The sequence below is a fragment of the Ovis canadensis genome, chromosome 2 (assembly GCF_042477335.2).
Source record: "Ovis canadensis isolate MfBH-ARS-UI-01 breed Bighorn chromosome 2, ARS-UI_OviCan_v2, whole genome shotgun sequence".
NCBI lineage: Eukaryota > Metazoa > Chordata > Mammalia > Artiodactyla > Bovidae > Ovis > Ovis canadensis.
This window is the reverse complement of record NC_091246.1, coordinates 57,682,778-57,705,961: the sequence shown is the minus strand read 5'-3', so window position 1 is coordinate 57,705,961 and position 23,184 is coordinate 57,682,778. Positions and strand designations below refer to the sequence as shown.

General features: G+C 40.5%; 1 protein-coding gene across 11 annotated transcripts in view; it reads left to right on the top strand.

The window, feature by feature from the left end:
- Window positions 1-23,184, top strand: part of TLE4 (TLE family member 4, transcriptional corepressor) — a 159,950-nt gene that overhangs the window by 84,929 nt on the left and 51,837 nt on the right. For all 11 annotated transcript variants that reach the window (XM_069576288.1, XM_069576287.1, XM_069576290.1 and 8 more), the window contains one exon: window positions 388-404. In XM_069576288.1, the coding sequence (XP_069432389.1) occupies window positions 388-404 (17 nt within the window). The remainder of the gene's footprint in view (window positions 1-387; window positions 405-23,184) is intronic.

Sequence of the window (23,184 nt, the reverse complement as noted above, 5' to 3'; positions counted from 1 at the left end):
TTTTATCACATAAACATAAATTTCCCTTCTCTGATGTTAGAAACTCTGTACTGTTTGTCATACAGTTATCTTAGTGCTATGGTCCAGAACTGAGGCATGTCTGTAAACACTTAAGTGGAAAAGTCGATAAGGAGTATAAATAACAAGAATATCCAGCTTTGGTTTCTGAAATTATGTCAAAGGTAGCTTGGTGCTCTGTGGATCTGGTCAAGTAGTAATTAATTTTAATTAATTAACTTTACAGAAAAATTGACATCTGTGTTATTTATTATTTAGTAGAGATCAAATTTGACAAGTGTATGATTTTATGTAAACTAACTGGTACTTTTCTTTTTTGCCTTCTTCTCCCCTCTTGACCTGCCCTTGTTGCTGCTGTTTTGCCTATAGACAGAGACTCCATCAAGGTAGGACTCAAAGTTACAGATGAAGGAATGACTTACCATCAGGCTCTAAACAATTTGAATAAATCTAGTAGTGGATTCTTTGAGATCTACCAAGATGATTTAATGGGCTTCACCGAATAATGGGGAACTACATTTTTAGATTCTTTCAGTTGTGAATTTGAGATTTTTGAAAAAATTGGTCCTTTTTCTCTATCAGAATCAAGATTTATAGACCAAGATTGAATTATAAGATCTGGCTTGTGTTGCTCTTTTTAGTATATCTTTGCCATGTGTGAAAGAATAACTGCTTTTCTTGAGTTAAGCTTTGGCTGTAAGATAGGTAGTGGTGGGGAAAACATCAATTTATAAGGAAATACACATTTTGGGAAACAGTTCCAGCCTACAAAACTCTTTATTAAAACATTTAAGAGCATTTTTCTTCACCAGAAAGAATTGTTTTTTGTTTGTTTCATTTCTTAGTTTAATGACATCTTGGTTTCCAGTATAGCAAGTTATTCTCCTTGGGTTTTGCATCTGTCTTACTTGCCTCCTCTGTGTCTTTATAGAGAAGTTACAGGGAAAGAGGAAAAGTATTCTAGGGCCTAATGATTTGGATGTGCTTGTGTAATACCGTAATGAGGTGTGCTAAGGATACTTGAATTTATATAGTAAGCAAACAAGAAAAACAGGCAACTGTGGCAGGAAATGAGTAAAGTATGAAATTGCTTGGTAACTTTTGGATCATGTACAATGTAAATATGCTACTGTATTGTGGATAATTGTGTTATACATGCCATTTATATTTTGTACAGATTAAAAGCAAAGGAAGTTCTCAAGCACAGATGCTGTGAATTCGTTGTATTTTACAGTAGTTGAATGTTTTAGAGCATATGCAGTTACATCTCTTGGAGCTTTTAATGAAGTTATGCATGCAGAAACTGAAATCTTCCCTTGAAACCACCTGTGCTGTCACTTTGAATGCTGCTTTATTCCTTATTTTTTTGTAATAATAAAGAGGAAGTAGTTTTTCCCTGAAGCCATTAAATGATAGAAAATAAAATATATCTATTTTACCCTTCAAGAATCTTTGTAATTTGGAAGGGTATCTGCATACCCATAGAAATGTCAACATTGACAAATAGGAACTGCATGCTTTGAATTATTTAATTTTGCATTTACAGTTGTGTACTTTGTCGTTAGTATGAGCATCAATACCTAAACTCAAAAGCTTTCTTAATCAGAGTGTAGTAAGTTCTCCACACATAAGTACTTACGAAGTAGTAAGTAAATGGCATTGACCAGGATTTGCTGGTAGCAGCCCTTGGGAAGCCTGCCTAGTTATTCTGAGGCCAGTGACAACCATTCCCTGCCTTCATATGATAAATACATACCTTCAGGCAGGCCAGTGAGCTAAACAGAAGCCTCCTCTCATACCCCACTCCCAGAAGACTGAAAATATTTATACTCCAGTGCACACTTTTGTGTCAGTTTCATTTTATAGTTCCTCACGCCAGAGTAGGGTATGTTTTGAAATCGTATATAATCATTCAAGATGAGTCTGGGAGTAAGTATCTATGTAGCTTGGAAACCAGGGGAAAAGCAAGAGGAAATAGAAGTAGATGATTTTGCCTTGATTTATTGTGGAATGGTAGCTATAAATAGAGGTTTTTGTTGGGTACCATTTTTGAATTGAAGTTGCGCTGCGTCAGGTTTGGGGCTGTCCTGTGGCTTTGCTAGGTGAAATAGTTCACTAATTTTTATAAATATGTTCTGTGACACTCAGAAAAGCAGTTAGTTGCTTGTTCCATCGATTGTCCTCATCCTCCCATAAGTGGTTCCTGGTTAAGAGGGGCTTTTTATGATTGTCTGCTGTGTGACTGGAGATGGTTTTTATCAGCCGGAGCATGCTAGTTGCCTGCAGCTGGAGTCAGGCTTGTATGAAATAATTTATTCATGCAGGATAATGCTCCTTAACATTTAACAGGTAATGAACGTGACATAAATTTCCTTCTTGCTTTTAATTTTTCCCTTTCCTCTTCTAATGTGCAAACAGGCTGCTCTGGTACTCTAAATAATAAGTAATTTTTGGCCATCTGTCAAAAGGAAATTTCAATACAAATTTAAATTAATGGTGCCTGAAATTTTTTATAGCTCTCTAAAAGCCTCTAATGTGCAGAAAATTCTGAATCTGCTGGTAGTAATTAGTGTTGCATGTAATGAGGATGTGGGCAATGTTATATAGTCCCAGTGTAACATTTTGATATGGTAGCAAAATTTTGATTTATGTGAGGTTGTGGATGGGTTTAATTGTGAGAGACACTTTAAAATGTTTTCTTGATGTTACAGATTATTAAACAAGACAGATTTCAGAATAGCTTATAAAATATAAATTTAAACTTACTATAAAGATTAAGGTAATTAAGGTGCTTTACCTTTAGGTGGCAAGTAAAAACAAAAGAAAGTCCCTTGTTAAAGTGTCGGGCTTTTTTCTTCCTTTTCTCTTCTTGAAGGTTCTTTGGCTACTAAACCAAGTGCTGTTGGCTTTATTGATCTTATTTTCTGTAGTTCCAGTAGCCAAGTTCATTCATAAGCCTGTTATTTGCAGACTTCTACCTGACGTTTTTCAACAAGGATGGAGAATGTAAATATGAACCTAAAAGAGAAAGCACTGTAGGAGCCCAAGGATCATTTTATTTGGTGAGGAGAAACCAGTTGGTGTGTGTTCCAGGGCTTTTATAGGAAGGATCCAAGGCACCTGCTTGCCACTTGGCCATCCAGTACCCATGTTCATGTGCCCATTGTAAGCCCTGGATTTAGAGGCTGAAAATGGCAGGAAGCGCAGACCATGGTCTACTCACACTCTTTGTTGGAAGGGTAGAAAGCACAAAAGAGGTTCCTGCTTATCCTTCCCGAGTGGGAACTTTTTCAGCATCTTCTGGAGTTTCTCTTGAAAAGATCCCTGTGAAACCAATGAAATGTCTTCTGAGGTGATAAAACCTTCCTCTGCCCTCCCTTCTGTGTGCTGAGGGGCAGAAGTTGGTGTCACCACAGTGGTGACAGAGCAGACGTCCCATCTGCTTCCAGGAGCTTTCTAGTTGCTGGGGGTCCCAGTTCATGAGAGGATACCATTAGGTTCCTCAAATCACTGTTTCTACCTCATTGACTGATGTGAGGGTAAGGATTGAGAATTATGAAGGCCAGATTGCCTAAAACTTCGTAGGAATCTGAAATTGAGAAATTAGTTTTATTATACCCCAAATGTCTATACCTCCTAGCAAAAAATAGCCACCAAAATCAAGACCAACTTGAATATAAATGGCAAAAGCCACTATCACCAACTATTGATTAGCTACATGGCCTCTCCCAAGTTGGTATTATTGTGCTAACCTTATTACTTCCTAAGTCCTTCTTAAGTATATTATGTGTTCTTGTTTTTTTCTCCAGCATGCAGTAACCTCCTCAAGTCAGGCCCGTGAGGAATTTGCAGTTTTTTATTTGTAAAATATAGCATAATTACATTGTTTTCCTCTAAATGGTGGTGTTTTTACATTTATTATTTCATTGGATTGTGTTTCCCAAAGTGCCATATGCATCATCAGAGTATGATCGTTTTTAGTGATTTTGTACATTGCCAAATGAACCTCCAGAAGTGCTGCAACATTTAAAAATGCCAGATGCAATATTTGAGTATGTTTTTACACAATCCGCCAATCCTAAACCTTAATAGCTTTTGTAATTTTTGCTGGTATAGTAAATATGAATAGTGCATTTAAAAAAAATTTACATGAAGATATTTTTCAAGTGAAATGTTTTTCTGTGGGTCTGTTTGCTATGTTACCTGCTCCTGAATGGATTCCTTGTTTTTGTTTAAGGGTCTTCATAATGATCTGCCTGTTAGTTGTATCTATGGCAATGTCTCTTTTTCCTGTCTTCTCTAGATTTTGGTATTTATTCTGTGTAGATGACTCCAGCATCATAGTTTGCCTTTTTTTTTTTTCTTTAAAAAAATTTTTTTTTTAATTTTTATTTTTACTTTATTTTACTTTACAATACTGTATTGGTTTTGCCATACATTGACATGAATCCACCACGGGTGTACATGCGTTCCTAAACATGAACCCCCCTCCCACCTCCCTCCCCATAACATCTCTCTGGGTCATCCCCGTGCACCAACCCCAAGCATGCTGTATCCTGCATCGGACATAGACTGGCAGTTCGATTCTTACCATAGTTTGCTTTTTATTTTTTTATTTTTTCTTATCTCTGGTTATTCTCTATTGTCAGTAAAGGTTTATCAATGGAGAATTAGACTAAAGCCCTTTTGTTCAAATTGAAGTGTATGATTCAGGCCAAGAAAGGCCTTTAGCCTCATTAGTTGAGTGTTACAGGTGAAAGTGGGTTTTTAGCTTGAATTAACAGAATGGTTACTTCTGTTGGCTGGTTCACTTTATGCATTAAAACTTAATGGTGAAAGGTTCTGTTCCAGGGTCTTGTGTGACCTGTGTGACTTGGTTTTTATTCCCTTCTGTCTCTTTTTACTGTTGCAAAGAAATATCCATCAGAAAAGAGTGTGCCTTTAATATGTTTAACCCCTTGGCATGTCCTTTGTGGGAGAAAACAGAGAAGAAGCCACTTGAGGAGGAAGGGTGGGCCAGTAGGAGAGGGAATAACCATTTAACCCAGGCAGTTGAGGTTTTAACACTCACTTCCCTACCCCATGCACCTGAATAAACTTACCCTTCCTGAGAAAGCTTGGTGGAATTAATTGCCTATAGACTTTAGGAAGGAGAAGGCAATGACATCCCACTCCAGTACTCTTGCCTGGAAAATCCCATGGACGGAGGAGCCTGGAAGGCTGCAGTCCATGGGGTCGCTGAGGGTCGGACACGACTGAACGACTTCACTTTCACTTTTCACTTTCATGCATTGGAGAAGGAAATGGCAACCCAGTCCAGTGTTCTTGCTTGGAGAACCCCAGGGATGGGGGAGCCTGCTGGGCTGCCATCTATGGGGTCGCACAGAAGCAACTTAGCAGCAGTAGCAGCAGCAGCAGACTTTAGAAGGACACATTGTAAAAAGACAAAGGCGTTGAAATCCATAAAATACTATAAAGAGAGGATAAAATAAAAAAACAAACACCACCAACAAACTAAACTATAGCTGGGCTTGCATTATCTCCTGCTGTCCCCTTAGACATCAGTAGTCTGAGAAAGGACGTATCATTAAGGGCTGTAACTTGGACTCTGTCCACTCTAACTTATTAAAAAATTATGTGAAACCCTACTTATGCAGTCAACCCCACTGATTTCTGAGCATGCATAGCTCATAGTTCAGATTTCATTGTGTGAAGGTAGTTGGTGAGGTACGCTTTGTTTATTATTTTGTATATGATTAAAGGTTTAGAGGTGTTGAGGCCTTGCCCAGGTTTACACAGCCATAGCTATACTCAAAGGAGGCAATTCCAGCATGCATTTTACCCTTGTGTACTCCAGTACTTAAAATGAACACCTTCTCTAAATAATGGACATTGTTTTGGTAACCATAATGCCCTCAATCACTTGATAATTCCTTGATAGCTTCTAGCTTCTAATATCTAGCCTACAAGCAGATTTCTATGATTATTTCAAATAATTGGTTTGCAAGAGTTTCCCTCCTTTTAAAATTTTTTCTGTACTATTAATTTGTTGAAGAAGGCTGGGCCAGCCTTCCTATAGGGTGGCCCATGTTCTAAATGTCTCTGTGTACTTCCCAATGGTGTCATGAAGACTTTCTGCTGCATTGCACCAAGAAGAGTCTTACGATGAGGGAACGGGTAGAAGAATGACGTCTAGGTTTGCATGTACGTGTTAGTGATAAACAGTTCAATGAAGTTTACTAATAAGGCAGTAAAAGTTTTAGAAATGTATACTGATGATCAATAAAATATATAGGATTCTATTTGTATGCTTTTAGTTTCAGACACAGACTATCATGTATTTGCGATCCAATTCCACTTTCCAAACATACATGTAATTGCTTAAGATAGACTTTTAAAAATATATTTTCAAGTGGGTAGTGTCCTAGATGCCCTGTGCTCTGACAGAGCATAGGTTTCTCCCACTAAATTTTCAGCTCCTTAAGGGCAAGAATCTTACCTTCTTTGTGGAACTGTGTGGGAGGACAAATCAAGGATGAGTACGAAGGAAATTGTAATATTGAGTTGGCCAAAAAGTTCATTTGGGCTTTTCTGTAACATGGAAAAACCCAAACAAACTTTTTGGCCAACTGGTAGAATTAGGATCTCTCTAGGTCAGCTGTGTGTCAGTGGGCAAGTCACTTAACTTCTCTGGATTTCAAAGCAGTTACTTACTACTCTAGGCATTTTTCCAAGAGTTTGAAATGTAACTGTTTTCTTAGGTTATTCAGTCCTGTCCTAGAAGTGAATTTTGCAATACAAATCTTATACCATAGGATGTATTTAAAAAATAAAGTTGGCCATACCATTAGCCAAATAAGCACAGTGGTAATTATATTTCATTTTGAGTATTGAGTGGTAGGGAAATAGTTTAATGTTCTAAAGTTTACCTTTCAAGGATTTAATTTTCCAAAATAAGATGATAATTTAAAAGTAAGTGTTTTACACTATGCTTGGTTTTTTAGTTCTTTGTGGAGACACTTGTTTCTACCATACTCCTGTTTGGGATTACATTATCACAGAATAATCAGGAATTCAGTACTATCTACGGGATTATGATGCAGTAATTTGTTCAGTATTGAATTGATACCTGCCTCTAGGCATGTAAGCTGTGTGAAATGTAACAGGTGTCCTAATTCCAGAAAATATGTTGTAATTGTTTGTTTGTCGAACAGATGAATAAATATCTTCAGGGCATAGCTGGTCCTCAGGTGGTAAGCATGAATGGATCAGTGATGAGACTGGGGAAGCCGTGTTGGCTGCACCCTCCTCTACCAATCACTGAGGCAGAACAAATATTAATTAACAGGGGCAGACTGGTTGTGGGATCTGCCTTCCCCAGATGATTTTTGGCAAGGGCATTTTAATTCTTTTCCTCTATAAATCAACCCTCTTAGTTACCAGACAAACATTTTCATCCCGAAGTTTAATGTCTCTTAATTTTCTTAATTAGAATGCATTTCATCTCTTGCAGAAATATTACATCATAAAGTTTTTATTCAACATACCTTTTTTAAATTTTAAGGGGGCTCAATATTTATTTGTTTAAACTGGCATTTCAATTTTAGAAGCATTTGTTTCTCAGAATGTAGATAATTCTTCCAAAAGAGTTATTTAAAAGAATGCCTCACCATCTTTTTTACATTCATACATAGTAACACTTACCATAACCCACTCTGGAAAAATCATAAAATTACCTACAGGGATGCTCAATATCTTCACTTCTCTATTTCTTGAGTTATTTCTGCTGCAATACTTACTTCTATCCAACTTATATATTTTGTTTTATGGTGCTTTGAAGTACTCCACATATCTTCTGGGTTAAAGATTCTCTGCACCTGGGGGCCAGCTGCTAACAAGGGTTTTAATTTTGAATGTGAAGAGGAGTCATATCTAGTAATTACTGTGGCAGCGGCCTTGGGACATCGTTGAACAAAATTCAAGCTTCATGAAAGAGGAAAGGAAGTTTGCTGAGGGCTGACTAATACCTGCTGCAAGAGTTTTGGATTCTTTTAAATAAACTTGCTGTTAGATGAAACTAATGAAGTCATATTTCAAAACTAAATGCTGCTTAGGTCTAGCAAATCAAAACTAAATCTTAGAGTTGAATACTTAGTTGTTTTACTTTGAATCTAAAAACTGAACAAAGTAAATCATGATTTTGTCAGATTCCTTATTCAGAACCAGTCCAAATATCTCTATGTGTAATAAATTTTACAACTTTAAAAAGGCATTTTAAGTGTCAGCTAATAGAGCTTTCGGGAAGTCCCTGGTGGTCCAGTGGTTAGGACTCTGTGCTTCCATTTTAGGGGACACAGGTTCGATCCTTGGTCAGGGAACTAAGATCCTGAGTCCCACATGGTATGGCCACACACACACACACACACACACAACAAAACTAGTATAGTCATTTTAATTCCTGTTTATGTGTGATAGTTGTAATTCCAGTTTATGTGTTTAGATGTAATTGGTGGCTAAGCCCTGTCTCCCCCCATCCCTAGGTTCAGTGGTGCCTCTGGTTTTGCTCACTAGAAATGGGGAAAGCAGCAACATACACTGGCATGAAATCTCCTCACAAGCAGTCTACCTTTCTTCCCTCACTGTTTAATATTGCATCCCTTCATCAGCCACTGATGTTCACAACAAGCTTACCCTTTTCTGTCCCTCATCATGACTGTAGGGTGAGCTTGAGGAATTCTTTTTCATGAAAATGGACTCCCTATTTAATTGTATCACACCCTAAGGATTCTTGAATTTTTTTTTTTCCCCCTCCCAAATCGGTACTTTTCAAGTTGCTGAGTGTTCATATTTAAGAGAAAGGGAGGGGAAAGGGAGGTTAACAAGTTGGTGATGCCACCCAGTGAGAGAAGCCAGTAGGCAGTACAGCAACATCTCATTTTTATTTATTCTTCCTTATGGCCATTTTAATTATTTTAGAAATTTTCAAAAATTCATTTATCTTTCTTTAAACTTCTGTTTTCTTGAGCGACATTTGGCCTTTTGAACAACAAAATAAAATTGGAAATGCTAATGTTTTGAGCCATCTAAAGGAGGAAAATAAAAATGTCACCATGGTAACAAAGCTGCTTTCTAGATGGTTTCCTAAGATATGCCTGAACTAGAAGCAGATGTCTGATTTGAGAATCTTGCCGCCTTCAATGTAAACAAATAACTTCTGGGCAGGTGTTGGAAATAATATGGAAATCCTATTAAGGGGCCCTGGGTTCCTGTCAGTCACGAAGCCTGTGCCACAAAAGGGCTGGTTGTCACATAAAGGCGCAGAGTAAATTCTCATTAGGCCTGAGCTTTTCCCAGGAAATGATTGTCTCGGTGTGTTCTTTCTCCTGTGAATCTGAATGTAAGCTGTTGCTTCTATTGATCTATTCACTGGCTTTATTTTTCTCCTCTTCATTCCAGATCCTCCCTTGCCCCCGCCAGCCTGTTTTCTGCCCCCTCACCCACCCCTTCCCTTTAGATTAACACTTGATCTGTGCTACTGCTCTGAGACTTGTGACATTTGTGATTTTAACCTCCCACCCTGGGTGGGGGAGGAGGGAAGTCACTCTTCCATCCCTGGGGCCTGTGGGACAAAGAACCAGGCTGATGAGGCTGAGTACCCAGAGCTGTTTGGAGCCACACAGCAAGAGGCAGCCACAGTCCTGAATACTGTTCTGTGTACATTTACTTGTAGTTTGTGTGTTATAAATTAAGCAGAAACTAAAAGCATGAAGAGACAGTGTTTTTGTGAACTTTTCCAAGCCTACGTAGATGTCTGGTAAGCCAGTAAAACTGCAGTGAACAATATAATAGCCACTAGCCACAGCAAGCTATTAAATTTTATCAGTTAAAATGAAAGAAAATGTAAAAATCTAGTTCCTCGGTTGCACTTGTGACACTTCAAGTCCTTGGCAGCCATGTGTGGCTCTTGTACCTGCCATGCCAGCGCCGCTGTGGGGTAGTACCATCGTTACAGAAAGTTCTGTAGGACAGGGAGAGACTTCAGCCTGATGAAGGCTCACTGGTTCAGCTGTTTTATCTGGTTAAAACTGACCCCTGGTATTTCAAAAGCGAAGCTTTCTCCTGATGCATAGAAAAGAAGGGGCATGTGTGTATTTTGGTTTTGTAGCTTTACTGTTCAGAAATGGTTGATATGGTCAACTGCATTAATATAGTGATCTTTTAAATGGTTGTAGGCCTTTTTTTTTTCTTTCTGGTGGAATAGATTGAGCAGTTTAAGGTGAATCTTCCCAGAATGGACCCCCAGGACATAATTTTTAATGTTTCCAAACAGAAAGTTGAGGTGGTGGTAGGCGGGGCTGAAGGCTGTGCATAACGATGCTCTTTATAATACTCAGAAGGTTAAATGTGGATAAACACTGAAAACAAGGCTTCAGAAAAGCTTCAGTATTATTATGCAGCATTTCTCGGACTGTAGTCCCTGAGACGCACTTCATAAAGCCAATAAAGCGCACACTGGTGGTCTCCCGTTGCCCTAGCAACGGACCATGGGGCACAGTGTATGTGAAATGCATGAACATCTGTGAATTAATCTTTTTTAGTTTGTTCTTTTCTTGGCACTGATTGGCCCACGTGGGCTTGTGCCTGTGACACTGTGTGTGGAGGGGTAATCTGGAGTATTCCCCAGGGTCTGGCCCGGAAGTGGATGGTGGAGCAGCAAGTGAAGGGAGATGTAGCCTAGTGTTTGGCCTGACAGCAATCTCAGGGCTATATACCTTTGGGTATATAGGGAAATGAATAAAAAATGTCCTAGTAAGTCTGGGCATTATTGGGTTTATTGGACTGCCCTGAAAAAATAATCTTTAGAGGAAATTGAAATATAATCACTTCTGTTTATACCACAGCTATCTGGACCTGAAAAGTCTCTGTGTTATTCCACATCCTTGCCCCAGCCCCAGTCCCTGCTCCAGGGATTAGAACCAAAACATATTGGACTAGTCAGAATGAGATTCCTGAATTGGATGTTTAGGCTGGAGTCTGTTTTGATAATAAAATGTTGTAGTGACCTAGTCTGACCTTATTTAGAGAAATTTTAAATTGAGCTGGTGACAGTTCTGTCCTTGGGAGAAGAGAGCAAACGTTGACTGCGTAGAGACACATTGAGGAGCAGTGCTTCGGTGCTGTCTGAGTTGCAGTTACTCCCCCGCTCCTGACGGGAGCGCCTTCAGTTCTTGCCCACACTGCACAGCCTCCACAGACGTGCGTATTCCCTTCCTCTTGCCAGTGGCAGATGCTCCCTTGAAAACTGTTTTGCTCACCCTTATCATTTTCAGGTTCCTTCTCTACCTATTTTTCTCCTACCCTTTTTTCCTCAGCCTCCATTCTCCCTTAGGGGTCAACCCTCTTTCCTGGGGATGAAGGAGGACTATTACTATAAAATGTCTCCTGCTGGCTGTGGTCTGTGATGTATAATATGTGGAGTGAGAAATTTTGTTCATAAATGTCTTAGACAAAACTCTGCTTCGTGCTAGTCCGTGTGATTTACTTGATGGTCATTAATATTGAAGGGCATTATAAGTCAGAAGAACTTGTCAATTTGTATGTTTTCCTTTGGCTACTAAAAAGGCACAACTGTACCTCTGTAGCTGAGAGATTTTCCTGATTTCCTGTTAGACAGCTAAACAGAGATTATTATTTTAATGGTTTCTGACTTTGCAACCTGTTGGTCTTGACAGATGAACTTGAAAATTGAGCAGTGCCTTCTAAATTATTTAAAGTAAGTTAGTAGGTGTCAGTTTGGCCGCTGGAGGGCAAATAGGCCTGCATTGGTCATTGGGATGCATAGTAAAATTAGGTATAATCCCGCCCCTCAAGTTGTTTTCCTGCTGAAGTATGCAACTTGAGATATGCTGCCTTCTGAGTAGAAGATGATGCATTAATGAATCGTTCCTCTTCATTTCTTTAAGCTTCCAGTTAGTCCCAAATTCCCTTAAAATGTACAAATAGAACTAGTCTGTGCTGTTTGGAGGACTAGCTTCTAAAGGCAATCTTCTGAGGAAGCTGCCAGGGCTAGTGTGCAAATACATGCAAAAAGGGAACCTTTAGCAAACACCAAGGGCAGTGCCAGTGGCAAAGTTCTGTAGGCTTCCCATCTTGATGGTGCCTTTGACTTTTATTCAGATACCATTTTGTAGGAATCAGTGAAACAATTGGACCATAGAGCTAAAATATTATCATCAGACTTCTGGATGTTTGAATTCCACTCATTTGCTTTTCAAGTAGTTTCTCTGATTGGAAAAAAAAAGTTTTCTGTTGCTGCCTCCAGTAAATAGCCTCTTTTACTTTCAGATGGAAGTTTCTTCTTTTAAGAGTTTTTTTAAAAAGTTTATCAACTTTGTAATTGTTACTTGAAGGCAACCTCTGAAATACAACAGTTACAGGAAATATGAAAGACCTTTAGGAGGGAGTAGAATTCATGTCCTGGACAAGTTTTGAAAGCACAATTCTTTATGCCCCAAACTAAGAATTGTTGGATACTCCTGGTAAGAAATGAACATTCTAAGTAAATGGCAGTGAGTAAGCTGGCTATAGTGAGGAGAGGAAATGAGTTTGAATGAGTTTGAATCTCTACTGTTTGCTTCATCTGTGTTTGACAGATGTTAAGTGTGTTAAAAGCAGTAATTTTGTAATCTGGATGTGGAAGGCTGGAAAAGGAAAGAGAACACAAATAATATAGAAGGGAAAAGATTTCCAGCATCCTGATATTTTATTCTTACCGTATATACTGGTCCAGCGATCAGGAATAATCCTTGAATTTTATTTTTAACTTTTTAATTCTTACTATGTTTTTAAAGTATTAATAGAAATAAAACCATACTTTCATTACTGTTGTAGATATATGGTTCTATAAAAACAAATGGTACTTAAGGGAAAAATTTCTATATCATTTTCTTATACACACACAGTATTGCAGTGGAATGTTTGGTGATGGGACAATCTCCAAAGATGGGGTTCCCAAAATTGTACATGATACTTTCCTGTTAGGCCAACCCCTAGCCTTTGTGGGATCTGGTAAGATCACAAATAGAGTCCCTCAAATCGTATGTTTAAATATTTTAAAGTTATAAATTCAGTTAATAAATATACCTTCATAATCATCTGAAAGGCCAGGTTTGAATTCACAATTCTCAGGCTCCTGTAGGAGTTCATTGCCGGACAACGTGGGCCTTCACATATTTTCTTGTTGATGCCCCAACTTTCATGTCTAAGCTTCCTTATACCCCAGTGGCACCCCTTTGGTCTGGGTGTGCTTACACTGACTGCTTAGACTTTGCATGTGGGCCTTTGGGCAGGAAACTTCAGGGTCCTGATACCCAGCTCTTGGTTTAGAGCGAGGTAGGCAGAGGGTGTGGGTGGGCATGTCCTCTTGGTCCTAAGAGAAAACTGAATGAGTGCTCAGACCATAGGGTGCTGCTGCTGCTGCTAAGTCGCTTCAGTCGTGTCCGACTCTGTGCGACCCCATAGACGGCAGCCCACCAGGCTCCCCCGTCCCTGGGATTCTCCAGGCAAGAACACTGGAGTGGGTCGCCATTTCCTTCTCCAATGCATGAAAGTGAAAAGTGAAAGGGAAGTTGTTCAGTCGTGTCTGACTCTTAGCGACCCCATGGACTGCAGCCTTCCAGGCTCCTCCATCCATGGGATTTTCCAGGCAAAGAGTACTGAAGTGGGGTGCCATTCCCTTCTCCGGACCCTAGGTCAGTCCCCTCTTATCGAGCTCTTTGGTTTGTATGTGATTTCACAAGCCATACATTTAAGAGAAAAGAAAGAGAAGTGAGGATTTGAAACTGTCAGATCTCAGAATAATTCTTTGTTAAATAAACATTGGCATTTTATTCAAAATTAGGCCAGAGAATTGACATTGTCAAATAGCATCTTCACAAAAGGTACTTTTAAACTTCGCTTTGTAGGTGGAAATGGCAACCCACTCCAGTATTCTCGCCTGGAAAATCCATGGACAGAGAATTTGTGGTGGTGGGCTACAGTCCATGGGATTGCAAAGAGCCAGACACAACTGAGCCCACACACATGCAGAACATGCCTAGCGAGGCTTTTAAAATACTTCATTAAAAATCATCAGTGTATATTGTACCTGTTCACAGTGCTTGTGAAAGGCAGGGGGAAACTTAAAGCTGAGTGAAGTAAAAGAGAGTGGAGCAGCAGGGTCATGGTTTGCCCTGAATGGCTTTTCACTGGGCCCCACCCTCAGTTGGGGCCACAGGGAAGCGTGGATCTGTAGTGACAGTGCCCAGCAAGGTTAGACCTAAAAGGATTAGTTGTAAAGACTCTGCTTTCTTAGACTAAAGATTATCACTTGGAGCCAGCTCGGGTCATGATTTCTGTTTTCATCTGCTCCTGTCCCTTTCATGTGCTTCCGTGGTTGGACAGCTGGAAGTGCTACAGAAATATTTAAAGAGCCCTGTTCAGTAGTTTACGGGGCAAGTCGTTGAATAATTCACATAACAAATGATTAGACAAGCACTTGTCCATCTGACTGAATTATTCTACATGTTTGCTGAAGCAGAGGAGGAGGAGTGCAGTGTTTCCTCCTCCAGAGGGTATACAGTGGCCGTATTGACCCATCTAGTTATTGGGTTTCAGCCTTTTGTTGACATTGTTGTAAATGAAAGCAGCCCGGAGGAGCTCGGAGCAGCTGGGCTGGATAATTGTGAAGAATTCCTGCTTGTTGCTGTTACCCCCAGTGTTTGCAGTGGGTTGTTTGCTTTGACTTTTGTTGAACTGTTGACAAAAGCATTAGATACAAATGGGAACAAATAAAGTGGTGAGATGCCAGGAGGGCTTGGCAGGAGTAGTGGTTTTCATTCTGATTTAAATAGGGGATGTCGGAACTTATCTAGATGGGAAATGGAAGGTCGTGTCAGTGCGTGTGTGTGTTTGTGTGTGTGTCTAGAACTGTTTTCTTTTCAGGTACCTGGAAACTAGCTTGCTGTTTATGTACCTTGGCTTACAGAGGTGAGAGAATTAAGAAGGCCACCGTGTCTTATAACCTTAAAAAAGCCGCACTGTACTTATGCCCTTCAGGTGTGTTGCTGGCCAGGAATGCTATAACAAATCATTTCTGGATTCCCCCTCCCCAGCTTAAAAAGTACATTTTTAAAATAATGGGAGTATTTTGGGTTTGGGAGATGACAGGCATGACGTGGAGGTAGGGAGGATTAAGAAAAACAGTATATGCTAAAATAGTATAGCTAGCAGAATGGAAGTCATTTACTGGAACGCTTTTAATTTGGTTTAAACAAAATACTCTTTTGTATATTCAAATTGGGAGTAGTTCAGCTGTTGTGAAGCCAGAAAATTAATGGTATTTTTAGTGAAATAGCAAAAGCATGTCAACAACATAGCTGCAGATGATAATGCTGGCATTTTATTCATGAGGAATTATCAGTACAGGTTACTGGACAACGTAGTGTGACTGAAAATGATTGAGTGTGGGAGAAGCCACTGTCCTTCTGCTCGATGATTTTATTTTGCATTTGGTCTTCCTCAGGCTTCATTTGTGCGTGGATGTATTTTCCCGTATTTTCCCTATCATAAACCAAAATATAAGGTCTTCTTGGCTGAGGCTTGTATGCATACTCCCCCCCTTAAAATGCCTCACAGTGAAGGCTTCTCTCTTTGCGTATTGACTGAAAGGCTACAGAGTGCGTTTTCATTGCACAGATGGTCAGTGGAGGTGGGTGGCCTTTGGAGAAAGGTCCCTCTGAATAGGTCTCTGGGAGTTGTCTAAAAGCACCAACTGGCAAGACTTCCCACAATGCATGAGGTGGATAACTGTCAAAGAATTTGCCTTCCTGGCAAGTAAAGGATTTGGAATATGCAGTAAGGCCAGAAAATTGTTTATAAAACCTGGGCAAAGATAGACAGAAGCTGCATTTATTAGGAAGTTAAAACACCCTCTGGGACAGTGCATTTCCATGTTATGATAATGGAAATTGTACTGAAATGTATTTGAATGGTTCTGCTAAGCCGTGTCTTTGTGTTTGCTCCCCATTTTGGCCCAGGGCACCCTGGGTACCATCAATAAGACATCCTTTTGTTGGTACTAGTTCACCCAGTGTCGGGGCGGGGAGGCAGCCAGTGCTTCCTCTTCACTGTGTTCTGTTCTCCGGCATTGTCTGTTGGATTCTCCTCCTCTGCCAATGACAAAAAGAATATATGTACGTTTGTGTAATTGTTCTTTGGTTTCAGTTGGCCAAATCTTAAGGAATTCTAGTGGAGAAGAATTTACTGAGTTTGTGTTAATAGAAGGAATGTTAGATTATTTTAATCTTTGCAACATTTCTAGTTCTAAAGACTAGTAATCCATTGGGAGGTGGGTGGCAACTTCATGGGCAAATTTGTTAAAAAGAACTGCAACTCAAATGCTCTGCAAGTTGCAACTCAGAGTGATATTTTTGCTTATCACTAGGCGATCAAGTAAGTGTAGAGACCTAGATCTGAAGTTCACAAGGAAGAAATCCCTGAAAAGACTGAGCTGGGGATAAACACATCTGTGTGACCAAGTAGGTGATGTGTCTTACAGAAGATGGTACCCGAGGTGGGTGGTAGTGACATCATGCAAGTTAGAAAATATGCAAAGACAGTAAGGCAAGAAGTTTTCATTGTTAACAAGCCAGAAGGAGTGAGAGAGATTAAGACTCCACAGACTTGACTCAGCACGATACCCAAACTATAAAAGACCCTGGGCAAAAATACAGTAAAAGGCTTACCCTTGAAAGGAATGAGTTCCAGAGAACCTCACTTAGGCCAAGACAAAGAGGTGGACCCACTGCACCCCTCAGGCTGTGGCCAGGGCCGCAAGGGTGAGCATGTTTTGGAAGAGACTGGTTTTACAGACAGATCTCTTCCCTCCTCCTCTTTTCCCACTCACTCCTGGAGCAGTATTCATGTTTGCCGTGCTCTTAAAGCTAAAATAACACCCTTGTAAAGGGTGACTCAAGTCGTCTCTTTGTACACTTGGTTTGAAACACATTTCTCAATGTTGGGAAGCCGGTGGGTGTTGGGACCTGTCCACATCGGTGCACATGACACCCTATGAACCCCAGCCAGCCTGCAGGTGAAAGGCCATGCAGGGAAGCTGGTTAGAAAAGCAGGCTGTAGACTCAGGTGGCCTGGGTTCAAACCCTGTGTTCTGCCATTTACCAGCTTTGGGCAGGCTAAATCCCTCATGTTCTATTTTCTGCTATGAAGAGTGGTAATGTACATTTTCAAAGGTGCCTGTCACTTAGTAGATGCTCAGTGAATCTTGCCTTTTTTGTTTGTTTGTTTTTTTAGTGTACAGTATGGATAATTTGAAAGTAACTTGGTTCCAGGTATTTTTGAGGGGTTTCATATTCAAATTAACTTGGATTTGACAGCAAGCACGAGACTGACAGCAGAAAGCAGAAAACTAGAAATGTGCCAGGCTATGGAGGCAAGTATTCTGAGATTAAAATTTTGCTGCAGAAAATCTGCAAAATGGACGTTTGTATATGCAGGTGGTTGAGAATTACTTTACCCGATCTGAGCACATATTTAAATCTAAAGGGAATTTCGTGACTCCAGAGAGTTCAGCCTCGACTGAGAATGTGACATGTGACCTTTTTATTTTTTATTTTTTTGAGAACGTGACTTTTATATGTTTTAGAGCCAAAACCACGTGCTAGTCCTAATAGTTGAAATTGGAGACCAAACAAGGAGAACCTCACGGGTTCCTGTCAGCCCGTATCCTGCTTTTGAAAGCCATTCACCTGCTGTGCCAGTGCGGTGTGCTTCTGCTGCTTGGAGACGCTGCTGACTAGCCTGGCAGTGACCTCCTTGCCAGCCAGAGGAGTGACCTGAGGGTCGTGGCCTATGGTCTGCCTTGAGTTTTGCTGGGAGCCTCTTTTATCTTCGTGTCAGATTATCTGCAAAATGGACGTCTCCCTCCAGGGCTGTAGACCGTCACGGTCCTGCGTTCCTCTCATTGTGTGGGGAGAGGGATATACCCAACAGGTGCTACTCCTGGCTGCTGCTCCTCCTCCTCAGTTTACTACTCACAGACCTAATCCCTGTCATAAGGCTGGCTGGCTGGGGAAGGAACCCACATCCCTGCGCGGTAATACTGATTTATTTGCAGCTCCTTCTCTTCAGGCTGAGTGCACCGCAGTGTCATGAGGTGAGAGCCAGTCGGTCTTGGGCTTGGCAGGGTGCGTCTGAGGGAACAGGAACACTTGCGTCATCTGGATTCAGGGGTTACACAGGCCTGGGTCCTGCAGAGGAGGTGACAGACTGCACCCCACCCCTCTTTGAGTGTGCGCTCCTGAAGGTGAATGTTGACAAAAAAAGGATTCTCGCAGAGTGCTGCCCATGTGATGTGTTTCCAACAGCAAGATTAACCTCAGTTTCTCTATAAAAATGTCATTCTGGAAGATGTCCTATGGCCTGTGCTGTTGGGGGTGACAGGTATGCTGCCACACAGCTGTCTTCCAAGGGTTACAAAAATAAGGAACCCTTCCCTTTGGGGAGAGGGTGCCCAGAATGTGCAGTTAGATTACTCAAAGGGTCAATGCCACAGAGTCCAAGGAAATGTTACATTTTCTTAGTAGGAATGACAGAGGCCAGAGTTCTAGAAGTAGGCTTACACTGGGCATAGGGCGGTGCTTCCCTCCAGGGAGAGTGCTGGCACAACTAGGCTTCCTTCCCACGGGGATGGGCAGTGAGGGACCCTGGCAGGTAGGAGTTCAGCTGCCCACGGGGGCCAGGGCCTGTCTGGCAAAGTCTTTGAGGTGTCTTTTCAGAAAGACTCTGTTTTCTAATAATTACCTCGTCTGGATTTTTAGAACCGTCTTCCTGGGTGATCAGTGATCACCCTTTCTGTGAGAAAGAGTACCTGAAACCTGCCAGGCTGTATTTGGGGCAGCCCATTTTTACCAGTCGCCAGACCGTTGTTTTTAGAAAAGTGCCATCTCCTCTGAAGGCCCAGGAAGCTTTTGTGGGGTCAGCTATGCTTGAGAATTCTGACGTCTTTGTTTCTTCTTCTCGTCTCCTACCCGAGATGCCATTTTCAGAGTGTATTAGCTCAGATTTGGAATCTCACACTTCTCTGGTTATCAAACTAAACACCAACTGTGTTTCTTTGTAGAGATTTATTTCTATTTAAAAGATAAGGAAAAGGAATATACATCTCTCTAGCTCAAAAAACCCTAAGAAGGAGTAGACTAAGTGGAAAGTTTCTCCAGCCACAATTAGAGTTCTGTTACAGAAACAAGTACAAGTGAGGGCAGGTGGGCTGCAGAGCACTCAGCCCAGGGACTCAATTAAAAATGCTTTAAAAATGTAATTCCAATCAATTCGGGTAGTCTTAGAACATTAAAAGATGTGAGAAAACATACCTTAAATGCCAGCAGCCAGTGAAAAGGGCATAGTTTCAGAAACCCTGCTATAAATTGTGTGCCTTTGGCTTTCAAAAATGTAGAGGATACATCACTGATACTCAGGATAAATATGAGAATTGTACAGTCTTTGCATCTTACAAGAAATGAAGTCTTTAAAGACCTAGTTTTGTTTGGCCTAGATTCCCAAATTTTTTTCTGGTTGTCACAACATCAGTTTTGGGAGATGTACGATCAAATCTGACTGTAACAAACACCATTACAACAAAAATATCCCTATAACCACACAACTTCTAGACCCCAACCAAAAATCCACTTACTTAAAACAATATTGAAGGAAACCCAATTCCATTAAGGCAAAATAAGTGGGTTAGTCTTGGAGGTTTTTCCTTCATGATTTACTTAACCTCCTGAAATCCATATACATGAATTGGCAGTAAGTGATTTTAGAAATGTTTGTTTACCTTTGGAATATATTACATGATTTTTAACGTGTTGTTTCCTTTTCCGATTATTTTCTGTAGATGTCCATAAGAAGTATTTGCTTTTGTGGGAGGAGTCCACCCCAAATGAAATGCTTCTGTCTGATTCCCTACATTGCATATTTTGGTTTCTGTTACTTTTATATCTAGAAAGTATCTCATATATAACTTTCCGCTAAGAAAAATTAAAATTCTAGTATAATTTACATTTTGCTTATTGTTAGACACTGAAACCACAGGCTCAGAATACAGTTATAGTGATTGGCCATCGTCACCTGTGAGCAGTGCTGGCTGGCCTCTGGCCCTGGTTGACAGTTGCTTACAGTCCTGGCTGTGTTGCCTTCCCTCAGAGGGATGCAGCTTATAGACTGGGCAGTTCTGGTTGGCGGCTCCTGCTTCTGGTGTCCCTGGGCCCAGCACCCTGTCTTCCTCTTCATTGCCCTCAGCATCTGCAGTCCTTTTGCGTGACGTGTGCAGGGTCTGCTGCTTTCCTGGAAGTTAATGAAAACATCTAAAAGGCAGCTTAGTATACAGTGAAAACATGCACTTGGTAGTCACGGGTTCTAGACAGGTCTACCACCTGCTCTCTTTTTGATCTTGGACAATAATAATAAAAAATAACATGGAGGGTGCATTTATTCTGTGCCAAGTTCTTACCACCATCTTTCTGTTTATTCAAAACAGCCTCCTAAGGTGGAGTTTACTAGTATCTCCAAGTTAGATTGAGGAAAGTGGAACACAGTTGGTTAAGTGACTTGCTCCAGTCACCTGGACTAATCAGATGAGCTGATTAGAACTAAGTTAGTCCCCAGAGTTGTCCTCTTCATCTCTACACTAGCATCAATGGGAACATCATCCTATGTATTAATGTCTTACTTGGTATAGAGTTTTTAGAGAGAGGATTAGAGACATGTATGAGGAGACCCAGTGAAGTGTCTGCCACTTAGGAAGACGATTAATAAATTATATATGAGCTTAGCTTTCTTGTCTGTCAGGTCGAAAAAAATTCAGACTCAATGGATGCTGATTTTGTGTACCTATAATACTGCTGTTGTGATATATCCTTTTGTATGACTTACCTATCATATGTCCTTAGAATGTAAGCTTTGCATGGGTGGTGGCTGTGTTTCATAGCTCATATTTTGTGGACTTCTAAAATGATACTTTGAGGCCATTTTTATTTCACAGCCTTTTGGAATGTCATTACACAATCCTGTGTGTGTTTTTGTGTCAAATTTCTCATATCCAGCAGATGTATCCTCCTCCTCTTACAGCTCGGAATCTGTTGTCTGATTAAAAATTATGCAGATGAAAAATCTGACAAAGATTTTAACTTGCAGCTTCATCCACTGCTGGAGATAAATAGGAGTACTCTTATAGTAACAAAATTCCCTAATTTGGGTTTTATAGTTTGATATCATTGTCATTTCATGGAGAAGCAAGGGTAGGTTTTTTGTTTCTTTATAATCACTGCATTTAGTGATAACACTTTCTACCTTTAGTGTCTATAAGCATGTATGATGTTTGTGTCTGTGCTTCCTGCTCTTCATTAATTGATGAAAAAACAAATGCTTGTGCTTCCCGTGTTTTGGCTGTTGTTCTTATCAGCTGACTTTTGGAGCTTTAGGACAAGGGTTGAGGAGGGACCTCTGTGTTTCATAACTTAGAAGGCCCCTGTGTACTGTTCTGAGTTTTCCTTCCCAGTCTCTCTGTTCTCTCCCTCTTCTGCCACCCTTCCCCCTCCAAAAAGGACAACTTAGTAACTTTAGAATAGAACAGACAGGATAGTTGGGTGGCAATCACAGAGGAATGAATCAGTTTGTTGAGGATAACTTGAAACTTAAGTTGAAGCCTATGTATGATGGAGATTTTTCTTTTAAAATACCAAATTGAGGCCCCATGGCTTGACAAAAGTATTTCTTGCTGATTTGTGAGTCTACTTGCAAAGAATTAATACAACAACATCTATTTCTGCTTTACTGACTATGCCAAAGCTTTTGATTGTGTGGATCACAATAAACTGTGACAATTCTGAAAGGGATGGCAATACCAGACCATCTGATGTGCCTCTTGAGAAACCTGTATGCAGGTCAGGAAGTAACAGAACTGGACATGGAACAACATACTGGTTCCAAATAGGAAAAGGAGTACGTCAAGGCTGTATGTTGTCACCCTGCTTATTTAACTTATATGCAGAGTACATCATGAGAAACGCTGGGCTAGAGGAAGCACAAGCTGGAATCAAGATTGCCGGGAGAAATATCAATAACCTCAAATATGCAGATGATGCTACCCTTACTGCAGAAAGTGAACTAAAGAGCCTCTTGATGAAAGTGAAAGAGGACAGTGAAAAAGTTGGCTTAAAGATCAGCATTCAGAAAACTAAGATCATAGCATCTGGTCCCATCGCTTCATGGCAAATAGATGGGAAAACAGTGGAAACAGTGGCTGACTTTATTTTTCTGGGCTCCAAAATCACTGCAGATGGTGATTGCAGCCATGAAATTAAAAGACGCTTGCTCTTTGGAAGGAAAGTTATGACCAACCTAGGCAGCATATTAAAAAGCAGAGACATTACTTTGTCCACAAAGATCCGTCTAGTCAAAGCTATGATTTTTCCAGTAGTCATGTATGGATGTGAGAATTCGAAAGAGAGAGAAAGAGAAAAAGAAAAGAGAGAAAGAAAGAAAGATGAGTGCAGAAGAATTGATGCTTTTGAACTGTGGTGTTGGAGAAGACTCTTGAGAGTCCCTTGGACTGCAAGGAGATCCACCCAGTCCATCCTAAAGGAGATCAGTCCTGGGTGTTCATTGGAAGGACTGATGCTGAAGCTGAAACTCCAATACTTTGGCTACTTCATGAGAAGAGTTGACTCATTGCAAAAGACTCTGATGCTGGGAGGGATTGGGAGCAGGAGCAGAAGGGGACGACAGAGGATGAGATGGCTGGGTGGCATCACCGACACAATGGACATGAGTTTGAGTGAACTCCAGGAGTTGTGATGGACAGGGAGGCCTGGAGTGCTGCAGTTCATGGGGTCACAAAGAGTTGGACACAACTGAATGACTGAACTGAACTCAACTGAATACACAGAAATTAAATTTTGTTTATCTGACCTTGAGCAAACCACTTTAATTTTAAATGAAAATAAAGCATGATATCAGGCTATCCTGTAAATTCAGAGTGTATAGTCATTAACAACTCTTTGTGACTGGGGGCTTCACCATCCCTCTCTTTCATTTCCTAAGCAGTGTCAC